Source organism: Pipistrellus kuhlii, unplaced genomic scaffold, assembly GCF_014108245.1.
Source record: "Pipistrellus kuhlii isolate mPipKuh1 unplaced genomic scaffold, mPipKuh1.p scaffold_m20_p_13, whole genome shotgun sequence".
Lineage (NCBI taxonomy): Eukaryota > Metazoa > Chordata > Mammalia > Chiroptera > Vespertilionidae > Pipistrellus > Pipistrellus kuhlii.
The window spans coordinates 222,066-245,859 of NW_023425438.1; the positions used below are offsets into that span (position 1 = coordinate 222,066).

At 65.1% G+C, this 23,794-nt stretch overlaps 1 protein-coding gene across 1 annotated transcript in view; it reads left to right on the forward strand.

The window, feature by feature from the left end:
• The first annotated feature begins 874 nt into the window (after positions 1-874).
• Positions 875-23,794, forward strand: part of LPIN1 (lipin 1) — a 63,146-nt gene continuing 40,226 nt past the window's right edge. The window contains exons 1-2 of the mRNA XM_045580475.1: positions 875-1,059; positions 9,955-10,011. Coding sequence (XP_045436431.1) covers positions 973-1,059; positions 9,955-10,011 — 144 coding nt within the window. The 5' untranslated portion in view covers positions 875-972. The remainder of the gene's footprint in view (positions 1,060-9,954; positions 10,012-23,794) is intronic.

Consider the following 23,794-nt stretch of genomic DNA (forward strand, 5'->3'; position numbering starts at 1 on the left):
GCTGGTCCGGGGAGGGGTGGGAGCTGGTCGGGGGGGGGGGAGGGGGGAGGGGGAGCTGGTCTGGGAGTGGGGCGGGCACCCAGCTTCGAGGCTGTGCCTGTTGGTCCCTCCTGATACTGCGCTTGCCCAGGTGAGGAAGGCCTGCATGGCTAGGACCAGGCGTGGTGTCTGAGGCCGGGGATCAAGGACTTCTGTGCCCTCACTGGATGCAAGACCGGAAGCCACTGGCCCCGCACAGGGAGGGACTCAGACACACTGACGGCGCCCATGTTTGCCGGCACTTCTCTCACCACCTGGGTTGGGGAGGGATGATGTGGTCAGGGCCCCGGGGAAGAGGGGCCTGGCTGGGGAGGGTTTGGAGATCCAGGGAGGGGCTTCTCTGAGCCAGCGGGTAGCGGGTAGCTGAGCGCTGTGCGGTGTGGTGGTGGCCACTGACCGGCGCCCCTGACTTCCCCAGGGGTGGCGGCAGCTGGGGGGGGAGGGGGACAGGGAGGTCCCCCAAAGCCCTGGCGTGCTCTCCCTCAGCCTTTTGGGAGGTGTCCTGCCCCCACACATGCGGCCCCCCCTCTCCCATCAGATTAGATCCCTCCGGTCTGAATCCCAGTCTGACCTTCAGGCTGGTGACCCTGGGGAGTCTGGCCCTGTACCTCTTCCAGCCCGAGGACGGACTGATGCCGGCCAGCAGGGTCCTGCCCGCTGCCTCCTGCCCCTCGCCCCGAACGCTGGCCCCCCGGCTGCATGCTCCGGGCCTGGGTGTCTCGTGCTGTGAGCCAGCCCGTCCCGGTGGGGGAGGCCTGCAATACAACCCTGCTCCCTCCGGCCTTGTGACTTGGCCCGGCTCCTGGGCTGAGGGAGCGCCTGCCGGGCAGTGTCTCCCCGGCTCCTGCTCCCCGAGGTGCCGCCGGCCACCGCAGAGCCCCCCCCGCCCCCAGAGCTCGGAGTGTGGTGAGGGGGGCTTCCCGAGGGCCGGCCATGGAGGAGCAGGGCGACACCAGCGGCTCCAGCTCGGAGTCCCCGCCCGACAAGAGCCCCCCGGAATCGGACTCGCCGTGGTCGTGGGTAAGGGCCGTGGGGCCCCTGTGAGCTGCCGACCCCCAGAGGGTGCCCTGGGCCGCAGGACAGTGTGTGCTGACAGGTGTCCGTTAGGGGACAGCTGCTCCTGGGCTCCTGTTCCGGAGGCTGCGATTACAGAGGATTTGGAACCACTGAGGCATCAGTGAGGCGTTCCTTTGCTTTGGAGAGAAAACACCCCGAGACGGAGCCGGGCGTGTGGAGGGCCTCCTGCTTCCCAGCCTGTGCTGGGGCCTCGCACTGTCTGTGAGGGCGAGGGGCTCCGAGCCGAGTGTCTCTGAGTGCTGATGCTGTGTGCTGTGTGTGTCATGTGTGCTTTGTGTGTGCTGTGTGTTGTGCGTGTGCTCTGTGGTGTGTGCTGTGTGCGTTGTGTGTGCTGTATGTTCTGTGTGCCGAGTGTGCTCAGTGTGTGCAGTGTATGCGGTGTGCTGTGTGTGCTGTGTGTGCTGAGTGCTGTGTGTGCTATGTGTGTTGTGTGTGCTGTATGTTCTGTGTGCTGAGTGTGCTGAGTGCTGAGTGTGCTCAGTGTGTGCAGTGTGTGTTGTGTGTGCTGAGTGCTGTGTGTGCTCAGTGTGTGCTGTGTGTGTTGTGTGTGCTAAGTGTGCTGAGTGCTGTGTATTCCTGTGTGTTATGTGTGCTGAGTGATGTGTGCGGTGTGCCATGGGCTGCACTGGACTCAGAACCAGCGGCCGGGCCGTCCTGCCTGTGCAGCCTCATCCTACCCCCTGGGGCTCCGGGGTGGGTGGCGAGAAGGTTGTGCAGAGGAGATGTCTCACCTGAGCCCAGCGCAGGAGCGGGGTGTCCGTGGACATGGGTGCTGAGGGGGCCCGGGCTGGAGCCCGGTGTTTGCTGTTTCTCCCCACGGCCAGGGGTTTGGCTGTGTGAGCAGATGTGTGGGACCCGCCCTGGGGGCGCCTGGACCCTGGGCCCCACCCTGGGCCTCCTGGGCAGAAGGCTGGGCTGGCACCACGTCCGAGGGCTGCGTGCCAGGAGCAGAGGGTGCCCGGGTCTTTCCGCAACCAGGGAGGCGGCGGGAGGCGTGTGCCACCCCCGGGGCAGACGGAGCCTCTGGCTGCGGCCCCGTCCCTTCCCTCAGGGCGGCTTGTGGGTGCCGGGGGAGCCGGGGCCCCCAGATTCCCAGGCTAAGACCTTCCCTGGCCTGTGCGGCCCCGTGGCCCGGGTGCCCCCTGTGTGACGGCGACTTCCTTCCGGGGGAGCAGGCCTCCGGGGCAGGAGGGTCAGGGGGGCAGGGGCTGGGGCTGCAGGGCTGGCCCCTGAGGGTGTCTTCCCCGGGCACAGGGCCCCCAGGGCTGGGGCTGCGGGGCTTGGCTGGGCGTGTGCCCCGTCTGGAAGAATGTGACCAGCAGTGCTGGAGGCGGCTGCACAGGGGGTCCTGGGAGCCTGGCCAGCCGCTCCAGGGCCAGAGCTGGCCTCCGAACCAGCCCTGAGGACGGAGGAGGCCTGGCAGAGGGGTCTCCAGCACAGCTGCAGGGCACACAGCACGGGAAACAGGCAGAGGCCGTGCGGGAGAGGGGGAGGAGCCGGCGGGCTGGCTGTTTCGGGAAGAGGAGAGAGGCCGGGCCACGGTGGGATGCCGTGTCCTGGCGCGGGCGAGGGCAGCTGGCCGCACTGGGTGCCCTCGGAGGCACCTGCTCCGTTGGCACCGCCACCTGCAACATCGGCCACCACCGTTCCAGGAGCCTGTGGGCTTGACCTCCAAGCCTGCGTGTGTGCAGAGCCCCCTGGGGCGTGCAGAGAGGGGGAGGCCTGGTCCCCCCTGTGAGAGGTCACGGGCAGGCGGAACCCGGCGCTGAGCAGGGAGGGCTCTCCGAGAAGCCGGCGTTGGGGCGGCGGTGGGGAGGGCAGGGTTTCAGCAGAGCCCCGGGGGCGGGCTGCCAGGCGGGGCTCAGCCTGAGCGGAGAGCTCCGAGGGGACAGGCTGTTCCCTGGAAGGAAGCCGGCAGGGCTCTCTCCTCGGCCGCTCGGGTTTGATTTCTCCGGAGCTGGAGCCCGCAGGGCGCCATTCACCGCTGTCAGGTGGCCGGCCTGGGACAGAAAGCCAACACCCTGGGCCCGTGGTCGGCAAACGGCAGCTTTCGAGCCACAGGCGGCTCTCTGGCCCCTGGAGTGCGGCTCTTCCACAAAACACCACGGCCTGGGCGAGTCTGTGTTGAAGACGTGGCATGAGAAGAGGTTAAGTTTACGCTTAAAAAATGTGGCTCTCCAGAGACATGTCAGTCGTTGTGTTGTTGGTCTTTGGCTCCGTGGACTGAGGAGTTTGCCCTGACAGCTGCCCTGAGCCAAATGCGGAGGCTTCAGAGGGAAGGTTGGGCCTGGGCTCAAACTCCAGCCGTGCCACGTGCACACTTTGCTTCCCTGGAGGCTGGCGTTCTCCTCTGTGAAATGGGCTTCCAGCACCTAATGACGCCACCCTGGCAGGAGCTTGGTAAATGGCAGCTATTATTGGTAAAAGCACTGAACCTGAAAAAAAAATTTTAAAAGCCAGCCCCCGGGTGCGGGTGGGACTGTAATGAAGTGGGGGGAGGAATCGGATCATTTCACGTGGGCCGTGGTCCAGGCACTGGGCCTCGGCTCCCGGGGCACAAGTCCAGCCTGGGTTCTGGCCGGAGGCCGGCTGGGCCAGTCCGAGGGGTGGGGATCCTTCCGGCACCTGTCCGTCCGGATGCCCAGAGGGGCCCCGACCGGGATTGTCGACACCTGCCCTCCCTTTGCTACCGAGGAAAATGGGCGGACGCCTCCCTGCGGGTGACAGGGGGCAGCTGGCGAAGAGGCCAGGATGGTGAGCGTGCTGCCGTCCCCCTTTCCCCACATCAACCACCTCTGGCCAACCCACCGTCCTGCTCCCCTTCACCGGGGCCCGGGCAGCCGAGCTGGAAACCCCTGTGTGTGTGTGTGTGTGGGGGGGGGTACGGGGAGGGGAGGACCCTCCTTCAGGCTGTTCAACTCCGGAATCACTGGTGGACTTCTTTTCGAGTCTCCAGGCCTCTGACGGGTGGGCGGAGCCGTTCTGTTTGGCCCGGTGGTGGTGGGGGGGTGGGAGGACCCTGTGTCCACACCTCATCACCTCCGGCAGGCCCGGCCATGTCCTCCGTGAGCCCATAGGAAGGAAGGCGGGGAGCCTGGGCCTGCTGTCCTTTGGCAGCCGCGTTCTGTGCTCAGAAAGACCCCTAGAGGGCGCTGTCCCACTGGGACCCAGGACCAGGCACCCTCGGGTGGGATTACCCGCCTCCGCTGCAGGGAAGTGGGGGACCAGTGAAAAGTGAATTCATCCGGGGAGCACTCAGCCCACAATCCTGCGGACACCCTCCGGGGGATCCTCTCAGGCTACGGACACGGTGGCTGGGACTCACAGGCGTTGGAGAGAAAGGGACAGGACCGGACGGGACGCCCTCCCTGCCCTGACCCAGGCAGGAAGCGAGTGTATTAATAGCCGCCCGGCCCCGGACGAGCGCGATGGGGTCGGGTGTCTGGGCTCTGGGCCATCGGAAGCGCCCAGTGGGGCAGAGGTCGCCGGCCGGGAAGCGAAAGGCCAGGCTTGCACGTGGAGTGCCGCGCCGCCCCCTTGTGTAACGGCGTTTTGCAAACACGGGAGAGAGTCCCAGTGCGTGGACAGTTCAAAGGGCTTTCAAAAACGACAAGCGTCCGGGTTCGAGATGCTTGTGCGGTGCCCTGGGTGCTTCCTGGGTGCCGGTGCCCGGGACGCACTGGCCGGGAGCCCTCTCCGTCCCCCTGAGAGCCTGGGAGCGGAGGGCGAGCCCCGGGCACAGGCAGGCGCCCGGAGAGCTCCCCTCACTGATTCTCTGTCCTCCCGGGAGCCCTCTCCGACCCCCTGAGAGCCGGGGAGCGGAGGGCGAGCCCCGGGCACAGGCAGGCGCCCGGAGAGCTCCCCTCACTGGCCGGGGCTCCTGAGCAGCGAGGAAGCCATGGTCCCCGCACAGCCCTCCTGCTTCCCAAAGCCTTGCTCTGATTCTGGGACCCAGTATATGGATTGTGTTACATCTGGAAATCTGACCATCACTCATGAGCATCTTTTTTAAATTTTTATTTAAAGATATATTTTATTGATTTTTCACAGAAAGAAAGGGAGAGGGATAGAGAGCTAGGAACATTGATGAGAGAGAAACATCGACCAGCTGCCTCCTGCACAACCCCCCACCGGGGATTGCCTGCAACCAAGGTACATGCTCTTGACTGGAATGGGACCCTTCAGTCCGCAGACCGACACTCTATCCATTGAGCTAAACCAGTTCCAGCATGAACATCTTAAAAATAATAATTATGTATATATATATATATATATATATATATATTATTGATTTTTTTTTTACAGAGAGGAAGGGAGAGGCTGATAGAGAGTTAGAATCATCGATGAGAGAGATACATCAATCAGCTGCCTCCTGCACGCCCCCTACTGGGGAGTGCCTGCAAGCAAGGTACATGCCCTTGACCAGAATCGAATCCGGGACCCTTCAGTCTGCATGCTGATGCTCTATCCACTGAGCCACGCCGGCCAGGGCATGAACATCTTTCTTTGCCTACACAACACGGATAAAATAGGTGAGGAGGAAGGAGCTAGAAAAGAGCCAGCGGTAGGAAATCAGCCACCCAAGCCCATTTCCACACCCGCAGGATGCTCGCCTCTGCGGCTGAACCTACTACAACATTACCCAACCCGCCCCGCGCCGCCCCGCCAGGGCCCCAGGGCACGCTGGGAGATTTTATCAGACGCCTTGTCAAAACCATCGCGGGCACATGCCTGGGCGGCCTCGTGCCTGGGCGTGCATGCGTGCGGGTGCCCGGAATTCCTCCCACCCGAGAACCTGCTTCTCCCAGGACAAACGAACGGGTTTCCCTGGCCAGAGTTGTGCCTTCGGCATTCTGGTGCCGGCCACTTTCTCTTTTTATTTTATTTTAATTAAAAAAATATATATTTTATTGATTTCTTACAGAGAGGAAGGGAGAGGGATAGAGAGCTAGAAACATTGATGAGAGAGAAACATTGACTAGCTGCCTCCTGCACACTTCCTACCGGGGATGTGCCCGCAACCAAGGTGCATGCCCTTGACCAGAATCGAACCTGGGACCTTTCAGTCCACAGGCCAATGCTCTGTCCACTGAGCCAAACCAGTTTTGGCTGGTGCCTTCCGCTTTCTGCCAGTGCCCATGTCCCTGGCTTTCCAACGCTAGGAGCCATGCCCGCTGGGGGGGGGGGGGGGGAGGGGGTGTGCAGGGTTGCGTTCACGTGGTGACCCCGGTTCCATGACACCTCGCCCTCGGGGGCATCCCCAGGGGACGCTGGCATCCTCAGAGCAAGGCGTCGCCACTCGCCCGGGATTTGGAATCGTTTCACGTCTGGTGACAATACTGGGGGACAATGCCTTCTTGCTTTGGCCCTGGCCAGTGTGAGCTCCCGGGAGGGACCCCGTCTGTGACACGGGCTGCTGTGGGGGTGCGGCGAGCTGACACAGCGCATCCTGATGCCGGGCCGCCTGGCGGAGGGAGCGTTCCCGGGTCCGGCTGCTGGAGGTCCTGCCTCCGCAGGTTCGAGGGGACCTGAGCGTGGGCAGGGCTGGAGGGCTCTCCTGGGGACCCCGAGAAGCCAGCCCTGGGCATCCCGAGTAGCGATGCCTGCCGCGTGCTGAGCACCCAGCCCCGGAGGCCGAGCAGGTGCTGTGCGGACGGAGCCTCGGCCTCGCTCCCCTCCCCTCCCCTCCATCCTCCCTACCCTTTGTGTCCATGGGGAGGAACCCACAGGCGCCCCTCGTTTAAACTGCTCTTCCCAGGAGGCTTTCTGCGAGAAAAAGAAAGGAAAGAGCAGTACTTAGCTCAGGGTTCACTGACATTTCACCGCCAGGCACAGAGGCTGTAGGCTCCCCCTTTCTGAGCCCGTGATGGAGGGAGGGAGAGGTTTCGTGCCCCGCCCCTGAGACCCTGGGCTTGCGTTGCAGCCGGAGAGATGGGTGAGATCGAGGCCAGCTAAAGCGGAAGCGCAGTTTTATCTTGGGTCAGGGGCCAGCCTTCCTCACTCACGTCCTTCAAGCCACCCTCCAGGGCTTTCTCGGTACCTCTGTCCAGCTGTGGACAGGTCGTTGTGACAGATACACCCGGGAGGTGGCGCTAGAGAGTCAGAGGTGGAAAAGGCAGAGAGCTGGTTGCTGGGGGGATTTTATGGGGGGTAGGGGGGCTGTGGGAGGGTCAGGCGGGCAGTGGTCTCTGGAAGGGGCTCTGCATCAGGATCCCTGAGCGCCGTTTCCCTTTGTAAATTCCATGGAACCCCAGATCCTAGCCCCACGGAGTCAGATTTCTGGACCTGAGCCGTGGGCACGGCCAGCCAGTGGCCGGTGTGACTGGGGTGCGGCTGCGGGGCAGGCGGATGTAGGCATTCTGGGGTGATCTAGAGGTGGCCCAGGCGCTCCACGGAGAAAGGGGCCGCTGTCGGAGCAGGTCTGAACTAGGAGTCAGAGTGCGGCCCTCCGCCGCTCAGCACAGCCTGGGAGCCAACCGGAAATGCAGGTGCCCAGGCCCTGCCCAGAACCCGCCTTGTTAACCAGCGGCCCCCAGGCCCTGTGTGTCCCTGGGCCTGCCTCCCGGTTGTTTGTGGAAAGAACTGCATGTTCGGGAAGCCTAGCCCAGCTCCCGCCGCATTTCAGCAGCCCCGAGTCTATGGGATGGAGCCGTGCGCCCGGGGGCCGGGGGGCCTGGGGGCCTGGGGGCCGGAGCCGGGGCAGGGACAGGAAGGAGCCCCCTCCGGCCACGCCGGGCTAACCCGGGGGTGGGCGTAGGCCCCTGTTCTCCTGCATTGGCCTGAAGCCTGCAGCCCTGAGCCATGACTCGGGAATTCCGCTGCCTCCCAGTGCCAGGATGCTCAGAGCTTGCTGAGCCTTGGGGGCCCCCTGGCTCCTTCCTGGCCTGCATTGTAGTGCTCTGCCTGGCAGGGTGGGGGAGGCATCTCTCACGGGGGGAAGGGGGAGAGCTGGGCGGTTGTCTTAGAGGCCGAACACCTGCCTCACATCTACTCCCGTCAGCCTTGCTGGTGTGGGAGCCCAAGATCCTGGGCACCAAGCCGCCCCCCCCCCCCATGTCCCTCCCCACCTCCCCTCTCACTCCTCCCTCTCCCAGCAGGCCGGAAGCAAGCCCCACCCCCAGGTCCCTGCAGTAATGTGGGGGGAACGTGGGGGTGGGGGGGAGAGAGGACAGGCCCAACCCCTCACGCCTTCCTCAGCGCGGCTGTTGGTCGCTTTCCCAGCGGGTCCCAGTGCTATTTGCAGCCCTGCCTGGGGTGTGAGCGGCCAGGGGTGGCCAGACAGTGTCCCAGGCTCAGGGCTGACTGTGTTGTCCTTTGCTCTCAAGCAAGGGACAGCTTTTCCCTCCAGCACCCCTGCCCCCCCAGTCAGGTGCCGGCTCCCCTGCGGGGGTGTCTGTTGTCTCTGCTGGCTCAGCCGGTGGGTGCGGGGGGGGGGGGGGTGTGTTGAGCCTGGAGGACGGGCACACTGTGTCCCGCAGAGTCTGGGCTCCTGGGCCACTGCCCCTCCCGCCTGCCCAGCTCTGCCCCCTGGCCCGGGCCCAGCTTCCTCGGCCGCCTCGGGAGACCGGCGTCCGCAGGAGGAACTGGACGTCCCGCGGCCAAAGGGCTCCGCTGGGCTCTTTACGTAAAAGCCCTCCCCGTCGGAGCCAGGGCCGCCGGGACTGGCTGCCGGGCCACCCGCCTCTTCTGAGAAACGCCGAACAGGCACGTGGCACTCCGTCCGCAGGCAGAGGCGGCGGCAGTCCTCTGTGTCTGGGGGGTGGGACCCGCCCCCGCCCCTTGTGCGCTCAGGGTCAGGGCCTGGCTCTGCTTTGCCCAACGCTGGGCTTGCCGTCTTGGGAGCCGCGGGGCAGGCTGGGCCGGGGCTGGCCAGCTGGCCGGGGGGGCCGTGCCATCCCGAGGGGAAGGCCCTTCCTGCCCGCGGGGCGGCCTTGGGACATCACTGAGGCTTTCTGAGGCCCAGCTTCTCCAGTAAAAGCAGATGGCAATCCCCACTCAGCTTAGCGAAGAAGGACAGGCGCTGACTGTGTATCTGGCACACAGTAGGTCTGCGTTATGACTCCGCACTGAGGAAGAGGCGCAGGGCGAGAGCCCTCCCCGTGCAGCTTCTCACGGCCACCACGTGTCAGGGAGACGGGGGGCTGGGCGCGTGGCATCCAGGGCTCATCGCCACCTGCAGCCAAGGGCCCGGGGTCCCCGGGAGTCTGCCCAAGTGCAGGCGCCCGGCCCCGCCGCCAGAGCCGGACGGTGATGCCCGGGGCATGGTGGGTTATGTGGCAGAGTCTCAGGGCTGCCCGGAGCCCTGGTGTGCGTGGCCCTCCGGCCTCTGCCGTCCTGCCCTCTGTCCCATTGTGCTCTCTCCCTGCCCTGGCCCACGGCCGCCCCTCAGGCCCTGCTCCTGGGCTGGGGCAGAAACCTCCGTGCCCCCTCCCCGCCCCTCTGCAGGCAGCTCGGACGGAGGAAGGCCAAGGCCTTGGGGTTGGATAGACCCAGGCAGGTTCAACGTGGCCACGTCCACAGCCATGGATTCCGGGGAAGTGGCCCATCAAAGATTCTCTCTCTCGTCCGTGTTTCTTGCTCTCTATCCCTCTCCCTCCCTCTCTCTCTAAATTCAATAAAAAGATATATATTAAGGTGAGCAGACGTCCTGCTTTTGGAGGGACAGTCATCCTTTTGAACAATTTGTCCATGTTCCTGATTCAAAAATACACACACACACACACACACACACACACGCACACACGTGATGTTTAGGGTATTTACAGGGCTGTGTGAGACCCTTCCCGCTATGGAATTCCAGGACGTCACCCACTCATCGCTTGTGTTTCTGTGTTTCAGATTCCCATGATGAGAGACTCTGGATGGATTCGGAGTGTGTGGTCCTCAAACATTAACGTAAGTGACGCTGCTGTGAACGTCCTAAGATCTCATGGCATTTCATGAGGAGAGACAAAACTCTTAGACACGCTGTGGGCACGGCCACTTAGACACGCTGTGGGCATGGCTACGGGCAGACGCAGGCCACGCAGCTCTGGCCACCGAGCCAGTCTGCAGCGCTGTTCTCAGCGGGTGGGCAGCCCCGGATGGAGCCAAGGACATCTCGGTCCTTTTCTGTTCTCTCTCTCCCTGCGATCCGTCCTCCCCCGGGCCTGGGGTTCCTATCAGCCCAGGATGCTGCCGCCCTGCTGTGTACCGTCACGTGTGTCTGATAAGATGCGTGGGGCCGCCCACAGCCCTTTAAGGTCCTTGGGCACCGCGGTCGGCAAACTGCCGCTCATGAGCCACAGGCGGCTCTCTGGCCCCTGGAGTGTGGCTCTTCCACAAAACACCACGGCCTGGGCGAGTCTATGTTGAAGACGTGGCATTAGAAGAGGTTAAGTTTTAAAAAATGTGGCTCTCCAGAGAAATGTCAGTTGTGCTGTTGATGTTTGGCTCTGTGGACCGATGAGTTTGCCGACCGCTGCTTTGGCAGATCCCGCCTCTGCCTCTTGTGGCCACTGGTTCCTCCTGCCCAAGGCCAGTCCCCAAGCCTGAGCCAGGCCCTGCGGGCAGCCCCCGTGACTGTGCTGGGCGCTCTGATCTCCGCTTTGCCCACGGATGCTGTCTTTCGGGATCTCCCTAGGCCCCAAGTTCAGCAGCCCAGAGGCCATGCCCGCCCCTCACGCCTGTCCCAGCGCCTAGACTCTCCTCATGGGTCCGCCTGTCGGAGCCTCTGTTGTGTGGGAGGGGTATTCGCTGGAGCCCTCCAGTGGTCTCCCATGGCCAGCTCCTCTCTCCTGGGGCATGCACCGGCCCTGGAGCCAGACTTAGCGTCAGTGACATCCTACAATGTGCTACGCCCCCATGCCCCTGAACCTGAGACGTGCGCCTGTGGAGGAGGGGTGTGAGGTCATCCGTTTGGGGGGGGGGTTCCCGGAAAGGACCTGGGGGAGGGTCCGGGGACGAAGTGATAACGCCTGGACGTCCTTGTCCCTCTGAGGCCCGTCCCACGCCGGGGGGGGGGGGGGGGGGGCGTAGAACCAAAGCAGCAACACTTGCTCTTTGTTCGTGCAGCGCTCCCGCTGTGAGGGGGCCCTGGGCGGGGGGGGGGGGGGGGGAGCGAGGCTTTTTTGGGGGGTCTCGGGAGACCTTGTGCAGTGCCGGCCGGAGCGGGGCTCTGTCCTGCGATGAGACCAGAGGCCCCCGCTGAATGAATGAAACAGGCTGCCGGGGGAGGCCTGGCCGGGGACTCGGTGAGGAGCAGAACGTCCATATCCGGGGGATTGGCAGGGCCGGGGCCCAATCAGAGGTCAGGCGCGCTGGCCCGCGGGCAGTTAGTGGCTGTTGAGCCTGGAGTGGGAGCCATCTCCACGAGGAGACGGCCGCCAGGTCCCGGGAAGCAGTGGGCAGTAGGCGAGCATCTCCTGCAGGTAGGGCGCAGGGCAGCGGGAGGGCCTGAGGCTGCTCCCCCCGGCCAAGCCCCCGCTCCAGGCGGAGGCGGCTCTGGGGTGGGGGTGCTGGAGCCCAGGCCACCGGATCCCCAGCCCCGGCCGTGGCCATGGCATCCAGCGAGGCAGGCGGGGCAGGCCCTCGGCGGAGCCGCTCTGGGCCCGGCGCCGAGCCCTCAGGGAGCGCATGGTGACCAGACAGGAGCCTGGGGCGGCGGGAGGCGGCGGCTTCTGCTCAGGGGCGACAGGACAGACTGTCACCATCTAGGACAGGGGAGGACAGGCAGGGGTCCAGGCTCTGCTCACGCTCTGCCACCCAGAGTGGGTGTGCTGTGTGCGACATGTCGGCTGCTTCGCTGAGCTCCGTCTACTGCTCCTGTGTACGTGAGCCCTGTTCAGCACCTGCTGTGTATGTGAGCTCTGTTTAGCGCCCGCTGTGTACGTGAGCCCCGTTCAGCGCCCGCTGTGTACGTGAGCCCTGTTTAGCGCCTGCTGTGTACGTGAGCCCTGTTTAGCGCCCGCTGTGTACGTGAGCCCTGTTCAGCGCCCGCTGTGTACGTGAGCCCCGTTTCGTGCCTCCTGTAGCTGGGGAGCCCACCCAGCCGGCAGCGTGAAGGGCTTGCCGTCCGCCACCGGGCCCTGGGGGTTTGTAACTCAGCTCCGTGGGTGGAGGATTACATGTCCCCGGGGGAAGGGGAGGTCACGCAGTCTTGGAAAGGCCTAGGGTAGGCAGGCGTGGAGGGCGGGGCACCTGGGAGAGAGACCTGGAGGAGGAGGAGGGGGAGGAACACCTGCCCCCGCCCCCGGTGTTCCTTCTTGTCCGCAGTGGGCATGGAGCTGCGCGTGTCGGAGGACGTTGGCTGTGGCCCTGGCAGGACGTGTCCTCCCCGGCGCTTCTCCCTGGGACACGGGCCCCGGCCCCGCTCTGCGCCGCGTGGGGTGGCGGCGGGCGCCGTCACACGCGCTATAACCGGAGAGCGCGGCCGGTTCCTGCCCGGGAGCCCCGGGTCTCGCAGGCACACCCCACGGCCCTCTCTCCTCCGACAGACAGACATGAAGCCGGGCAGCCTGTGCGCGCTCACCGGGGCCCTCCTCCTCCTCCTCCTCCACGGCCCCCGGGGGGCTCAGCCCGGCCCCACGCGGGCGGCGGACAAGCCCGGCTACTGCCCCGAGTTCTGGCTGGACTGCCCGTTCACCATGCTGCCCACCTGCTGGCGCGACCGCGGCTGCCGGCGGGCCAAGAAGTGCTGCTTCTACAACTGCCGGCGCCAGTGCACGGAGCCCTGGGGGAGCCTGGACTGAGCCCCCGCCCGCGGCCGGGACCCGGTCTCCACTCCGTCCTCCTCCCCCACGCCCTGCCTCAGTGCTCAGTGCTCAGGGCTCACAGTTTGGAAACAGCACAGAAATAAAGCGTTGCGTATTTAAGGCGAAAAAGAGGAGCGTGGAGGGGCTGTCTCACTCCCCGCCCCGCAATCCCCGCTCCCGCGGCCCCGGCGCCGGGGGGGTGGGGGGGGGGTGGGGGGGGCCTGTCCCTGTTTTCTCTCGCCGGGGACACTGTCTGCCTGACCTCGAACCTGAGGTGTGTCTCCCTCAGACTCCCCCCACGGGCCTAGCACTCAGACACGGCGGGTTGCACAAATGAGCTCATTCTTTGGGACAATCCTTCCTGCTTCCATCACGGTAAGGGCGCCGATATATATTTTTAATTTTTTAATTGATTTTTTTTTTTTTTTTGAGAGAGAGAGAGGAAGGTCAGAGTCCATGTTCCTCTATTCTCCATTCCCCCCGTTGCCACGGGGGAGCCTGAGGTCTTGGGGTGACGGGCCTCCTGAGTGACCGAGCAGAGCTCCCCAGACCACGCCCAGTTGAGGACACCCCAGCTCCCAGGAGGACCTGTGCTCCATCTCCTGGGCCGGGGCCTCGCGGTTCTGGGGGGACGGCCCCCGAGGTGGGTGTAGGCCCAGGTCACGTGGAGTTGGGGGCTGCAGTGCCCCCTCCCCTGGGGACCGGAGTTACCTGGCGGGAGGGACCCATGTCTGATGTGGGCAGAGCAAAAACTCAGAAGCATCTTTTGGAACCTGTGTCTTCCCAGAATTCCCCTGTCCCTCTGTCTTCTCAGGGCAGCAGCCCGGGTGCCCTCGGCGTCCAGCGTGGAGCTGGCCTAGGACAGGGTCATCGTGGGCGTGGGGGCGGCAGCGGAGCCCGTCCAGGGCCAGCCGAAGCAGGCGGCAGCTCTGAACCCCACCTGACCCCCTCCACCCAGACCCCCTGCCCCTGGGGGTGATTCAGGCGGGGGTGGGGCGGGCGGTGCGGTGGTTTTGTGATAGATTCAGCACGACGCTCTGGAAGACAAAAAGGAGGCGAGGACGGACTCAGCGAGGAGCGTTAGGCCAATGGACTTCCTGGCTGCCCCATTCAGAGCCCTCCGCAGCCTTTCCCCGCCCGGGGTCCGTCCGGGAGCCCCCAGGCGCAGACAGGGCCCTGAGGGTCCCCGCCCTGGCCTCCCCCGTCTCCTTAGGCCTTTGCAGAGTGAGCACAGACCCCCTCCCTTCCTGCCCAATCCCTGGCACCCACAGGCCTAGGACCCCGCCCTCGCCAACCAGCCCTCGCTCTGGGCCACCATCCTCCCCCTCTCCCTCGCCAGCTGGGCGAGCAGCTGGGCGAGGAGGCCCAGAGCCAGCCTCTCCGTCAGGCCATCCTCTTCCAAACACTGTGGGTGTGCGTGGTGAGTGGGCAGTGGCCGTCGGGCACTGTGTGTTGGTGCGGGTGGTCTGATGGGCGGAGACGGGGCGGGGGCAGGGTGCGGGGGAAAGGCCCCCCTCTCTCTCAGGCCCCGGCTGGCAGAGCTGCGGCTGTGCGGCCAGGCCCTCAGGGCCGGGGAGGGGGGGACGGTGCCGAGGGCTGGCGGCCTCCCACCAGGCCGGCAGGGGGCTCGCGGGCTGGAGGCTCCCTGAGTGTGAGCACGCCGCTCCGCTCCGTCACCTCCCGGGCTCAGGAGAGACTGCCCCCTAAAGATGAGGGTGGAGGCTTAAGCAGCGAGTGGGTCGTTCAGGTTCCCCCGCCCCCACCCGTTTTGGTGAGGAGGGGGCCATGGCCCGGAGAGACCCCGGTGCTGGCCCTGGCGCGGAGCGGACTGACCTGCTGCTGCTGCCGGCGCTGCGGCCCCCACTGCCCCCGCTGCCCCCGCTGCCCCCGCTGCCCCCGCTGGGGCAGGATCGGCACCCGGCTGCCTGTGAGGGGCCCGGCTGTGTGATGTCCGTCAGCAAGGCCACATCCCAACGCCAGGCGGTTCCCAGACCCAAGAGCTTCTTTCTTACGAGACTCTCTCCGTCAGGAGTCAGCAGCGCCCTCGGAGGGGACGCGGGCGGGGACGCGGGTGCTGCCGCCGGGGAGACCAGGAGCGCGGGCCCCCCCTGCCGTCTCCCACAGAGTGGGCGCCCACGGCTCGTCAGCGGCCTCACCAGCTCTCACCCTCCGCTGTGCCGGGCGGCAGGCGTTCTGGTCTCGCCCCGAAATGGCCCAAGGAAACGGCCTGTGCGAAGAGCACTCACTGGAACCTAAGCATCCGGGAAGGACGGCTCCGACGGGCACAACAGGATGCTCCCCGATATCCAGTCAAGAGTTTGGGCTCCCAGGGTCCCACCCAAGACTCCTGATGGTGGTCCAGCAGTATTGTCATATTTTACACAAATACGTTTTATTGGTTTCAAAGAGAGGACGGGAGGAGAGAAAGGTAGGAACATTGACCTGAGACAGAAACCTTGACGGGCTGCCTCCTGCACGCCCCCCTTCTCCCCCACCAGGCATGGAGCCCACAGCCGGGCCTGTGCCCTGATCCGGAATCACACCGTGACCTCCAGGTGCCATGGACGAGGCTCAGCCCCCGGAGCCACCCTGGCCGGGCAGCATCGCCCTGTTTTAGAGGATTCCATTCCGACGCCATCACTTCTCTGTCACCACCGTCTGATTTCCGCTGATCGGACCATAATTCAGCGATGGTGTCCGGTGTCAGTGATCCTTTCCCCGCCCCCCCGTGACGAGGGCATGGAAAGGGCTCCTGTACGGCTTCCCTCTCCTCAGTCGCTGCTCTCTCTGCCGCGTCTGCGGGACCAGGGAGACCTCTGCACAGCGGGCGTCGGAGAACCCACCAGCCCCCGTGCTCGGTGAGAGCCAGACAGGGCGGCCTCCTCCCAGCAGGTCCGCCCGTGGCAGGAGCGCACTCTCGGCCTCAGATGTCCCTTCCCGTCTGCCGGCCGCGCACAGAGGGTCCGGGAGGCCCAGCCCGCTGCCTTGGAAGCATTTTGTGGCCCCGCGCAGGCCCGGCTCTCCCGAACCCGGGGCGGGCCTCCCGCCAGCTCCTCGGCGGCCTGGCTCCGTGCTCCCTCGCTCCTCCTCTCTCCGTCCTCCCCTGCACACCGCCCGGAGCCGACATCACAATCTCCGCGGAACCCTCAGAGCCTGCCAGCCAACAATGAGTGCTCCCCGGCCCCTGAGCAGAGGGTGCCCGGGAAGGAAGCCAGAGGGGAGGCCATGGGAGGGGAGGAGCGGGGCTGAGGGGCAAGATCCGGAGGCAGGCGGGGGTGACGGGAGCCGACCATGCCCGTCCCAGCAACAGCCCATAAGCCGAGAACCAGAACACCAGGAGGAAGGGGAGCGTCCGTATGCTGCCCACGGGAGCTCAGCGGGTTCCCCCAGCATGCCCCCCGAAGGGGGGAGACCACGACTTTTCTCAGCAGCGAAGGTAGAGAATGGGGAGCGGGGAGCGTGGCTTCTCAGCTCCCCGAAGCATGGCACCTGGGCCTGCGACATGGGGACACGGCCGCCCTATGACATAGCTTCTGGGGTCTCAGCGCCCCCTTCCGCTAGCTGGTCTGCTGTCTTCACCGATTAAGAGTCGCCCCTGGTCCTCTCCTGGAGCCCTTTTAAGTACGATGCTCCGTGCTCTGTATTTGTAAAACTCGAATTTACACACACACACACACACACACACACACACACACACACCCAATCCTGGATCTTACATGCGGAAGCGCAGAGGCAGCGGGCGTGGGCGTGGGCACCGGCGGGTGACACGGCTGTGTTTCCAGGGCGCGCTCCAGGCTGGCGCCGTGCCGGCGTCTCCAGAGTCTGATTCCCGTTAGAGGACGACAGGCAGGAGGGACGGGAGCTCCGATTTCCCAGCCAGGAGCCCCCGGCGCCTTGTGAAGTAGGTGAGGCTCGCCTTCGGCCCCCCACCCCCGTCCCCCCGTCCCTCTGTCAGTCCCCGCGGCGGGGGCATCGGCCGTGCGTCCTCACGGGATAGCAGTCAGCGGAGTGTCTCCGGGAAGGGCATTCCTCCAGAGGGAAGGGAGCGAGGTTCGCTTCTTGGTTTTATCAGCGAGCTGGGCCTCACAGGGCAGGCTGACTGCTCCTGGGATTCGGAGTGAAGGGACTGAAGTGGAAGGTCATGTGAAGGTCATGTGAGGGGAGAGGTGCAGGATGAGCCAGGTGTGGCCAGAGTGATGGTGGAGGGAAGCCTGGGAGAGAGGGGGCAGAGCTACCCGAGTGGAGAGAAAGTGGTGACAGCCTCCCTAGTCCCAGGCTCCTTCCAGTATATCAGGCTCCATTCACACACTCACATACACGCACACACACTCACACACACATGCACACTCATACACACACATGCACACTCACACACACGCACACTCACACACATGCACACTCATACACACTCACACACATGCACACTCACACACACATGCACACTCACACACACTCACACACATGCACACTCACACACACTCACACACACGCACACGCACACTCATATACACACACTCATACACATGCACACACACTCTCACATACACACATGCACTCACACACACGCACACTCACACACGCACACTCACACACACACTCATATACACACGCACACACTCACATACACACATGCACTCTCACACACATGCACACTCACACACACGCAACACACCCCACACATGCACACATGCACACACATGCACACTCATATACACACACTCACACACACACTCTCACATACACACATGCACTCTCACACACATGCACACATGCACTCTCACACATATGCACACACACATGCTCACACACACGCACACTCATACTCACACTCATACACACACATGCACACTTACACACACATCCACACTCACACACTCACACACACATGCACACTCATACACACATGCACACACATGCACACTCACACTCACACATGCACACTCATACACACATGCACACCCCACACACATGCACACACATGCACACTCACACACATGCACACACATGCACACATGCACACACATACACACTCATATACACACACGCACACTCTCACATACACACATATGCACTCTCACACACATGCACACACTCACTCTATTTGTGCTGGCTCCTATGGGTTCCGTTACCTGGGCACTCAGAAATAGCAATGACCCGTGGCCCGGGCATGGGGCTGGAGAGGAGAGGGCGGCTTTGAGGGAGAGAATGCAGTCCCGGGTCCAGCACGAAGGGAAGTGACGTCACGCTCAGCACAGGCCCTTCCACCTGCCTCACCCGGGCCCCAGCTCGCACTGCGGGCGGGCGGTTGGTGCAGACACAGTCTGGCCTTGAGAGCTTCCCAGACGGACTTCCCAGAGGATTCTAAGACGGGACAAGCTTCCGTGGGAAACGGCTTTCGGAGGAGAGGGGCAGGTGGAACGTCCAATGCGAGAACGAAAGGTGATGCGGTCTGACTCCCAGGCTTGGAGTGTAGAGTTACGGTCCTCCCCAACCCCCGGTTCTAGCCAGCGAGGAAAGAGGTGGCATTGGGGCTCCAGACGGCACGCCGATGTCAGTGCGGGGGCCACTGGCCGAGCATTTATTTTTCTTTAATAAATGGAGGAAGGGAGAGGGAGAGAGAGAGCTAGAAACATCAGTGATGAGAGAGAATCGCTGATCGCTGATCGCTGATCGCTGCCTTCTGTACACCCCACACTGCGGACTGAATCTGTCACCCGGGCATGGGCCCCGACTGGGAACTGAACCGTGACCTCCTGGTTCATAGGTGACGCTCAGCCGCTGAGCCACGCCTGTCAGGCTGGGCAGCAGCATGTAAATTCTGTGGTGAAGAGTGACTCCCCTCTGGGAGCATACAGGGGCCCTCCCCTCCCCCTCCCCTCCCCCTCTCCTCCCCTCCCCCCTCCCCTCCCCTCCCCCTCCCCCTCCTCTTGACCTTCCTCTCACCCTAAGCCTCACTGCGGTGAGACTATCAGTTTCCTTCCTGCCCCTCCGCGCTCTGCCCTCCCCCTGTAACCTGCTTCCTGGCCCATCTCCTCAGCTCTTACTGGGACTTTCTGCAGAAGCGGCCTCACGGTTTGGAGAAAGTTCTGTAGCTAACGGAGGATGCATTGGCAAACCCAGTGCTTCTCTGCGCTCCGTTAGCTCTGAGCAGGCAGAGGGTGAGGCAAGGAAGCACCTTGGTTTTCTCTGGGCTGAGGAGAAGGGCCTGTGAGCGGAATGTCTGGTGGCTGAGCACTCCCCGGGGGCAGGGGCGGGCGGAGCACAGGCTGTGACGGACGGGGCGGGCTCAGGTCTCCGTGGGAACCTGGCTTTCTGCTGTGGCCAGCGTCTGGCACCGAGGCTGAGTGCCGTTCTGCTCAGCTCTGCGGTGCAGGTTTCCGGTGGGGGGCGGGGGGGGGCTCCCTCAGGTCCTCATCTGCTCCGAAGCACCTCCCCGTCTCCGCAGGCCGCCCCATCGGGCTCAGGGCTCCCACGGGCCTGGCGGCTGCAGGTTCGTGGCCATACAGCCCACAGCAGAGTGCCTCGGTTAAATACAAGCCCGGCTTCTGGGCCACATCCATCTCCCGTAAGCTGCTGTGGTCTTGCTAATGATGAAAGTGTTAGAAAGCCCCATTCCCGCCCCTCCATCTCTCTCGCCCACCCCTTCCCTCCCACCCTGCGCTGTGCGCCCCGCATCTGTTCCGATTGGTCCATGCTCATGCCACACCCGGGCGTGCCTGCCAACCCTGGGGCCGGCACAGAGGAGACACGCGTTCGCTCTGAGGCAGGGCCCTGGGGCAGAGGAGAGGGATTCTGGGAGGATGAGGGCGGAGTGCTGACCAGGACACACGGACCTCCAGTGCACACCCAGGCCCAGAGCTCCCACGCACGTGGGCTGGCTCACAGGGCTGGGCTGGCTTACGGGGTCCGGGCTGGTTTACAGGGACCGGACTGACTTACAGGGCCTGGGCTGGCTTACGGGGACCAGGCTGGCTTACAGGGCTGGGCTGGCTCACAGGACCGGGCTGGCTTACAGGACCGGGCTGGCTTACAGGGACCGGACTGGTTTACAGGACTGGACTGACTTACAGGGCCTGGGCTGGCTTACAGGGCTTCAGCTGGCTTACAGGGTCCAGGCTGGCTTACGGGGTCCGGGCTGGCTTACAGGACTGGGCTGGCTTACGGGGACCGGGCTGGCTTACAGGGCCTGGGCTGGCTTACAGGGACTGGACTGACTTACAGGACTGGGCTGGCTTACGGGGCCTGGGCTGGCTTACGGGGCCTGGGCTGGCTTACGGGGACCGGGCTGGCTTACAGGGCCTGGGCTGGCTTACAGTGCCTGGGCTGGCTTACAGGGTCGGGCTGGCTTACAGGGCCTGGGCTGGCTTACAGGGCCTGGGCTGGCTTACAGGGACTGGACTGGCTTACAGGGTCGGGCTGGCTTACGGGGACCGGGCTGCTGGGACCTGGAAGCAGGCCAGGAGGAGGGGACAGGCATGATGTAGCAGACATGCCTATCTCGTCCCAGCCTGGCCCCTTAGGCATCTTCCCCGTGTGGCCCGAGGAGAGAGGGTGTCCCAGCCCCTCCTGAGGACAGGGAACACTGGCCCGGGAGGCGGGGCTTGCTGTGCGCCCCGTCACCCCATTGGAGGCCGGCCAGGGCCTTCCTGCCAAGGGCACATGCCAGCCACTCTGCAGGTGCTGTTCCCTCCGGGTGTTCCCTGCGCAGGCCCCAGGTTCCGGGGAGCTCCCGCAGCCGCGTGCCCCCCCGGGGTTCACAGGGGGCGGAGCAGGATGTCGGTTTTTGTGTGTGTTTGTGGGGTGGGCCGTGATTACCCCTGATTACCACCCTGAGCGTGCTGTCCCCGAGGGCAGACACCGCTTCTGCTCTGCTCCTCTGAGGGCCCCACACAGGCCTGGCTCAGGGCGGACACCCAGCAAGCGGGGGTGAGTGCAGGAGGGCGGGTGACTGAGGGGTGGCGGGGCGCTGCACTCTGCGCGGGCGAGACAGTGCGGCTCTGACTGCTCGGCGCTGGCCCAGGGCTGGTAGGGATGCCGTCACATTCATGTCCTCTGGGGTGAATTGTGTGGGGTGGCTGCCAGGAGCCAGGGCGGCCAGCTGTCAGCCTCTCCCCTTTATCTCCCTGCGACTCCTTCCCCTCTCCGATGCCTCAGCCCTAATCTAGGCTCCTCACCCCAATGGGGGGGGGGCCCTCTGGGCTGGGGCTCCAGGCATTTGTTGTCCCTGGTTTACCCTCCCCCCCTCCTCCCTGTGGGACCTGGGCCACGTCCTCGCCCAGGAGGCTGGCTTTGGTCGGCCACGCCGGCCCCCAGGCCTCCAGGGGGCCCACGCCGCTTCTGGTGGGTTTCCAGGCCGCTCGGTGCCCTGGTTCCACCAGATTCTTGGAGTCCCGACAAGGCAGGGTTCCTGCTGAAGCCGCCTCACCAGGGGCCCCAGCCCAGCAAGGACTGGCCTTGGATCCGAGGAGGTCCCCTCCCTTCCCGGGAGCCCAGGCCACCCTGGCCTCTGGGGCAGCGGTCGGCAAACTCATCCGTCCACAGAGCCAAATGTCAACAGTGCGACGACGGACATGTCTTTGGAGAGCCACATTTTTTAAACTTAAACTTCTTCTAACGCCACTTCTTCAACATAGACTCGCCCAGGCCGCGGTATTTTGTGGAAGAGCCACACGCAAGGGGCCAAAGAGCCGCCTGTGGTTCGAGAACCGCAGTTTGCCGACCACGGCTCTGGGGGAATGACTTATTAGTGTTTTTTTGTTTGTTTGTTTGTTTTCCCTCTTCTTTATTGATTAAGGTATTACATATGTGTCCTTATCGCCCCACTGCTCCCCTCCCCTCATGCCCTCACCCCCTGCTCCTTACTCTTCTCCTGGGGCACCCTTTCTGCCCGGGGCGAATGCAGAGCTGACCACTGGTGCCGCTGCAGAGCGGCCAGGAGACCCGTTCGCCGCACGGCCACCCACACTGCTTCCTGGCACGCCCACCCCCTCCCCGGTGCAGGGCTCTGTGTTAACCTGCACACGGGGCCTGGGCTGGCTTACAGGGGCCGGGCTGGCTTACAGGGGCCGGGCTGGCTTACAGGCCTGAGCTGGCTTACCGGGGCCGGGCTGGCTTACAGGGCCTGAGCTGGCTTACGGGGGCCGGGCTGCTGGGACCTGGAAACAGCACTCCCAGGTGGTGGTGCAGTTACTGTCTCTGGCTCAAAGGGGGGCTCCCAGCTAGGAGGGGGGCAGCTGCCCTCACTCCGATGGCCCTTCGGGCAGAGGGGTGTCACTGCCCAGCCCACGGCACCCTCAGCGATGGGTGCTCTCCGGGCGGCCCTCCTGGGAGGGTGGCTGGAGCCGACTGAGCGGGGCCAACACTCAACAAGTCTTTCTGGGAGTCCCAGTGTGTGGGGTTCCGGAATTTGAAAACCTTTTGGGAGGTGGGCAACCTATACAGTGGCCTTTTCGGTCCTCAAGGTGGACCTGTGGGCTGAGCGCCCGCCCCCCACTTTCCAGATTGTGAAAGGGAGCCTGCAGAACCCCGGGAGCTCCAGTTGCTTTGCCTGAGGCCCCTCCTCCTCCAGCCGGCAGGGGCAGGTCCCCGTCTCCCCGCTCCCCCTCCTCGGCCCTGCCGTTGGGCTGGAGCAGCAGGTCCAGGGGCGGCCACCACCGGGATGCCCCCCCCCCCCTCGCTGAGTCACCGCTCAGACCACCTCTGACCACCTGGCGGGTGGCTGACAGCGCCGCAGGGCCCTCCCGGGGCGGCGCCAGACAGGCGGGGTCAAACGGGAGAGAAGCCAGGATCTGCCGTCCCACTTCGCTGTGCCCTCATTGATTATTGATGTCCTGACCGGGCTGCGCCTGCAGCCTCGATGTCCTGGGACGACGCGCTCATCCGCCGAGCTACCCCGGCCGGGGCGCTCCCTGGGCCTCTTAAGAGGTTTGCTCCCTGTCACCCCTCCAGCTGCCCCCCAGGAAGGCCAAGGTAGGCGGCGAGGGAGGGCTGGCGGGCCCGGCCTTCCTCCTAGCGAGGGCGGGGGGGTGGTGGGGGGAAATACCGCCTCCGGCGGGCGGGGGTGGAGCGGGCTCTGAAAGCGACACCCGAACCGGCCCGTGCGTCCGTCGCGAGGCCCCTGGCGGCCACCCTCGCGCAGGCCCCGCCCCTCCGCCCATGGCCCCGCCCCTCCGCCCCTGACCCCGCCCCTCATCCCCTGGCGGCCACCCGCGCGCAGGCCCCGCCTCGCCTTGGCCCCGCCCCCGGGCGCAGGCCCCGCCCCCGCGCGCAGGCCCCGCCCCCGCCCGGGGGGCCCCGCTGTCAGCGAGCGCGCCGGGCGGTGTTTGCATACAAAGGCGGCCACGCGCGCGGCGCCCCGCGGTGAGTAGCGGCCCCGCGCCGCCGTGGGGCCCGGGCGAGCCCCGTGGAGCCCCGCCGGCGGTGGTCGGGGGCGGGAGGGGCCGCAGCCTTGGCGGGGCCGCGGGGATCGGGGCGCGCGGGCCGCGGAGCTGAGCGGGCGGGGGCGCCGGGCCCACCTGGCCGCCGCCCGCGGCCCGCGCCCCGTGCCCGCGGCCCCGCCGCCCCGCCGCCGCCGCGGGAAGTGGTTCCGGGCGGGAGGCGGGGACAGCGGCCGCGGGGTAGATTGACAGCCGCCCGGCATCCTGGCTGTCCCCTCCGGGCGGGCGCTGCGGGGCTGACCTTGAGCGGCTGGTTGGACCCGCGGGGTGGGGCGCTGCGGGACCCGGGGAGCCTGGCCTGGGGGGACCCGGATCGCGGGAGCAGAGGCGGTTCTTCCTGTGCAGTGGGCAGCCCCTGCCCTTGGCGGGGCCCTGCCATGAGAATGTGCCCCGAAGGGTTACGGTGCCTGCTGTGCAGCCCAGGAAACTGAGGCCGCCGCATGCCCAAGGTCACGCAGCTGCTGGGAGGACGGCCTGGAGCCCGGCTGGCTGGAATCGGGGTCCCCCCAG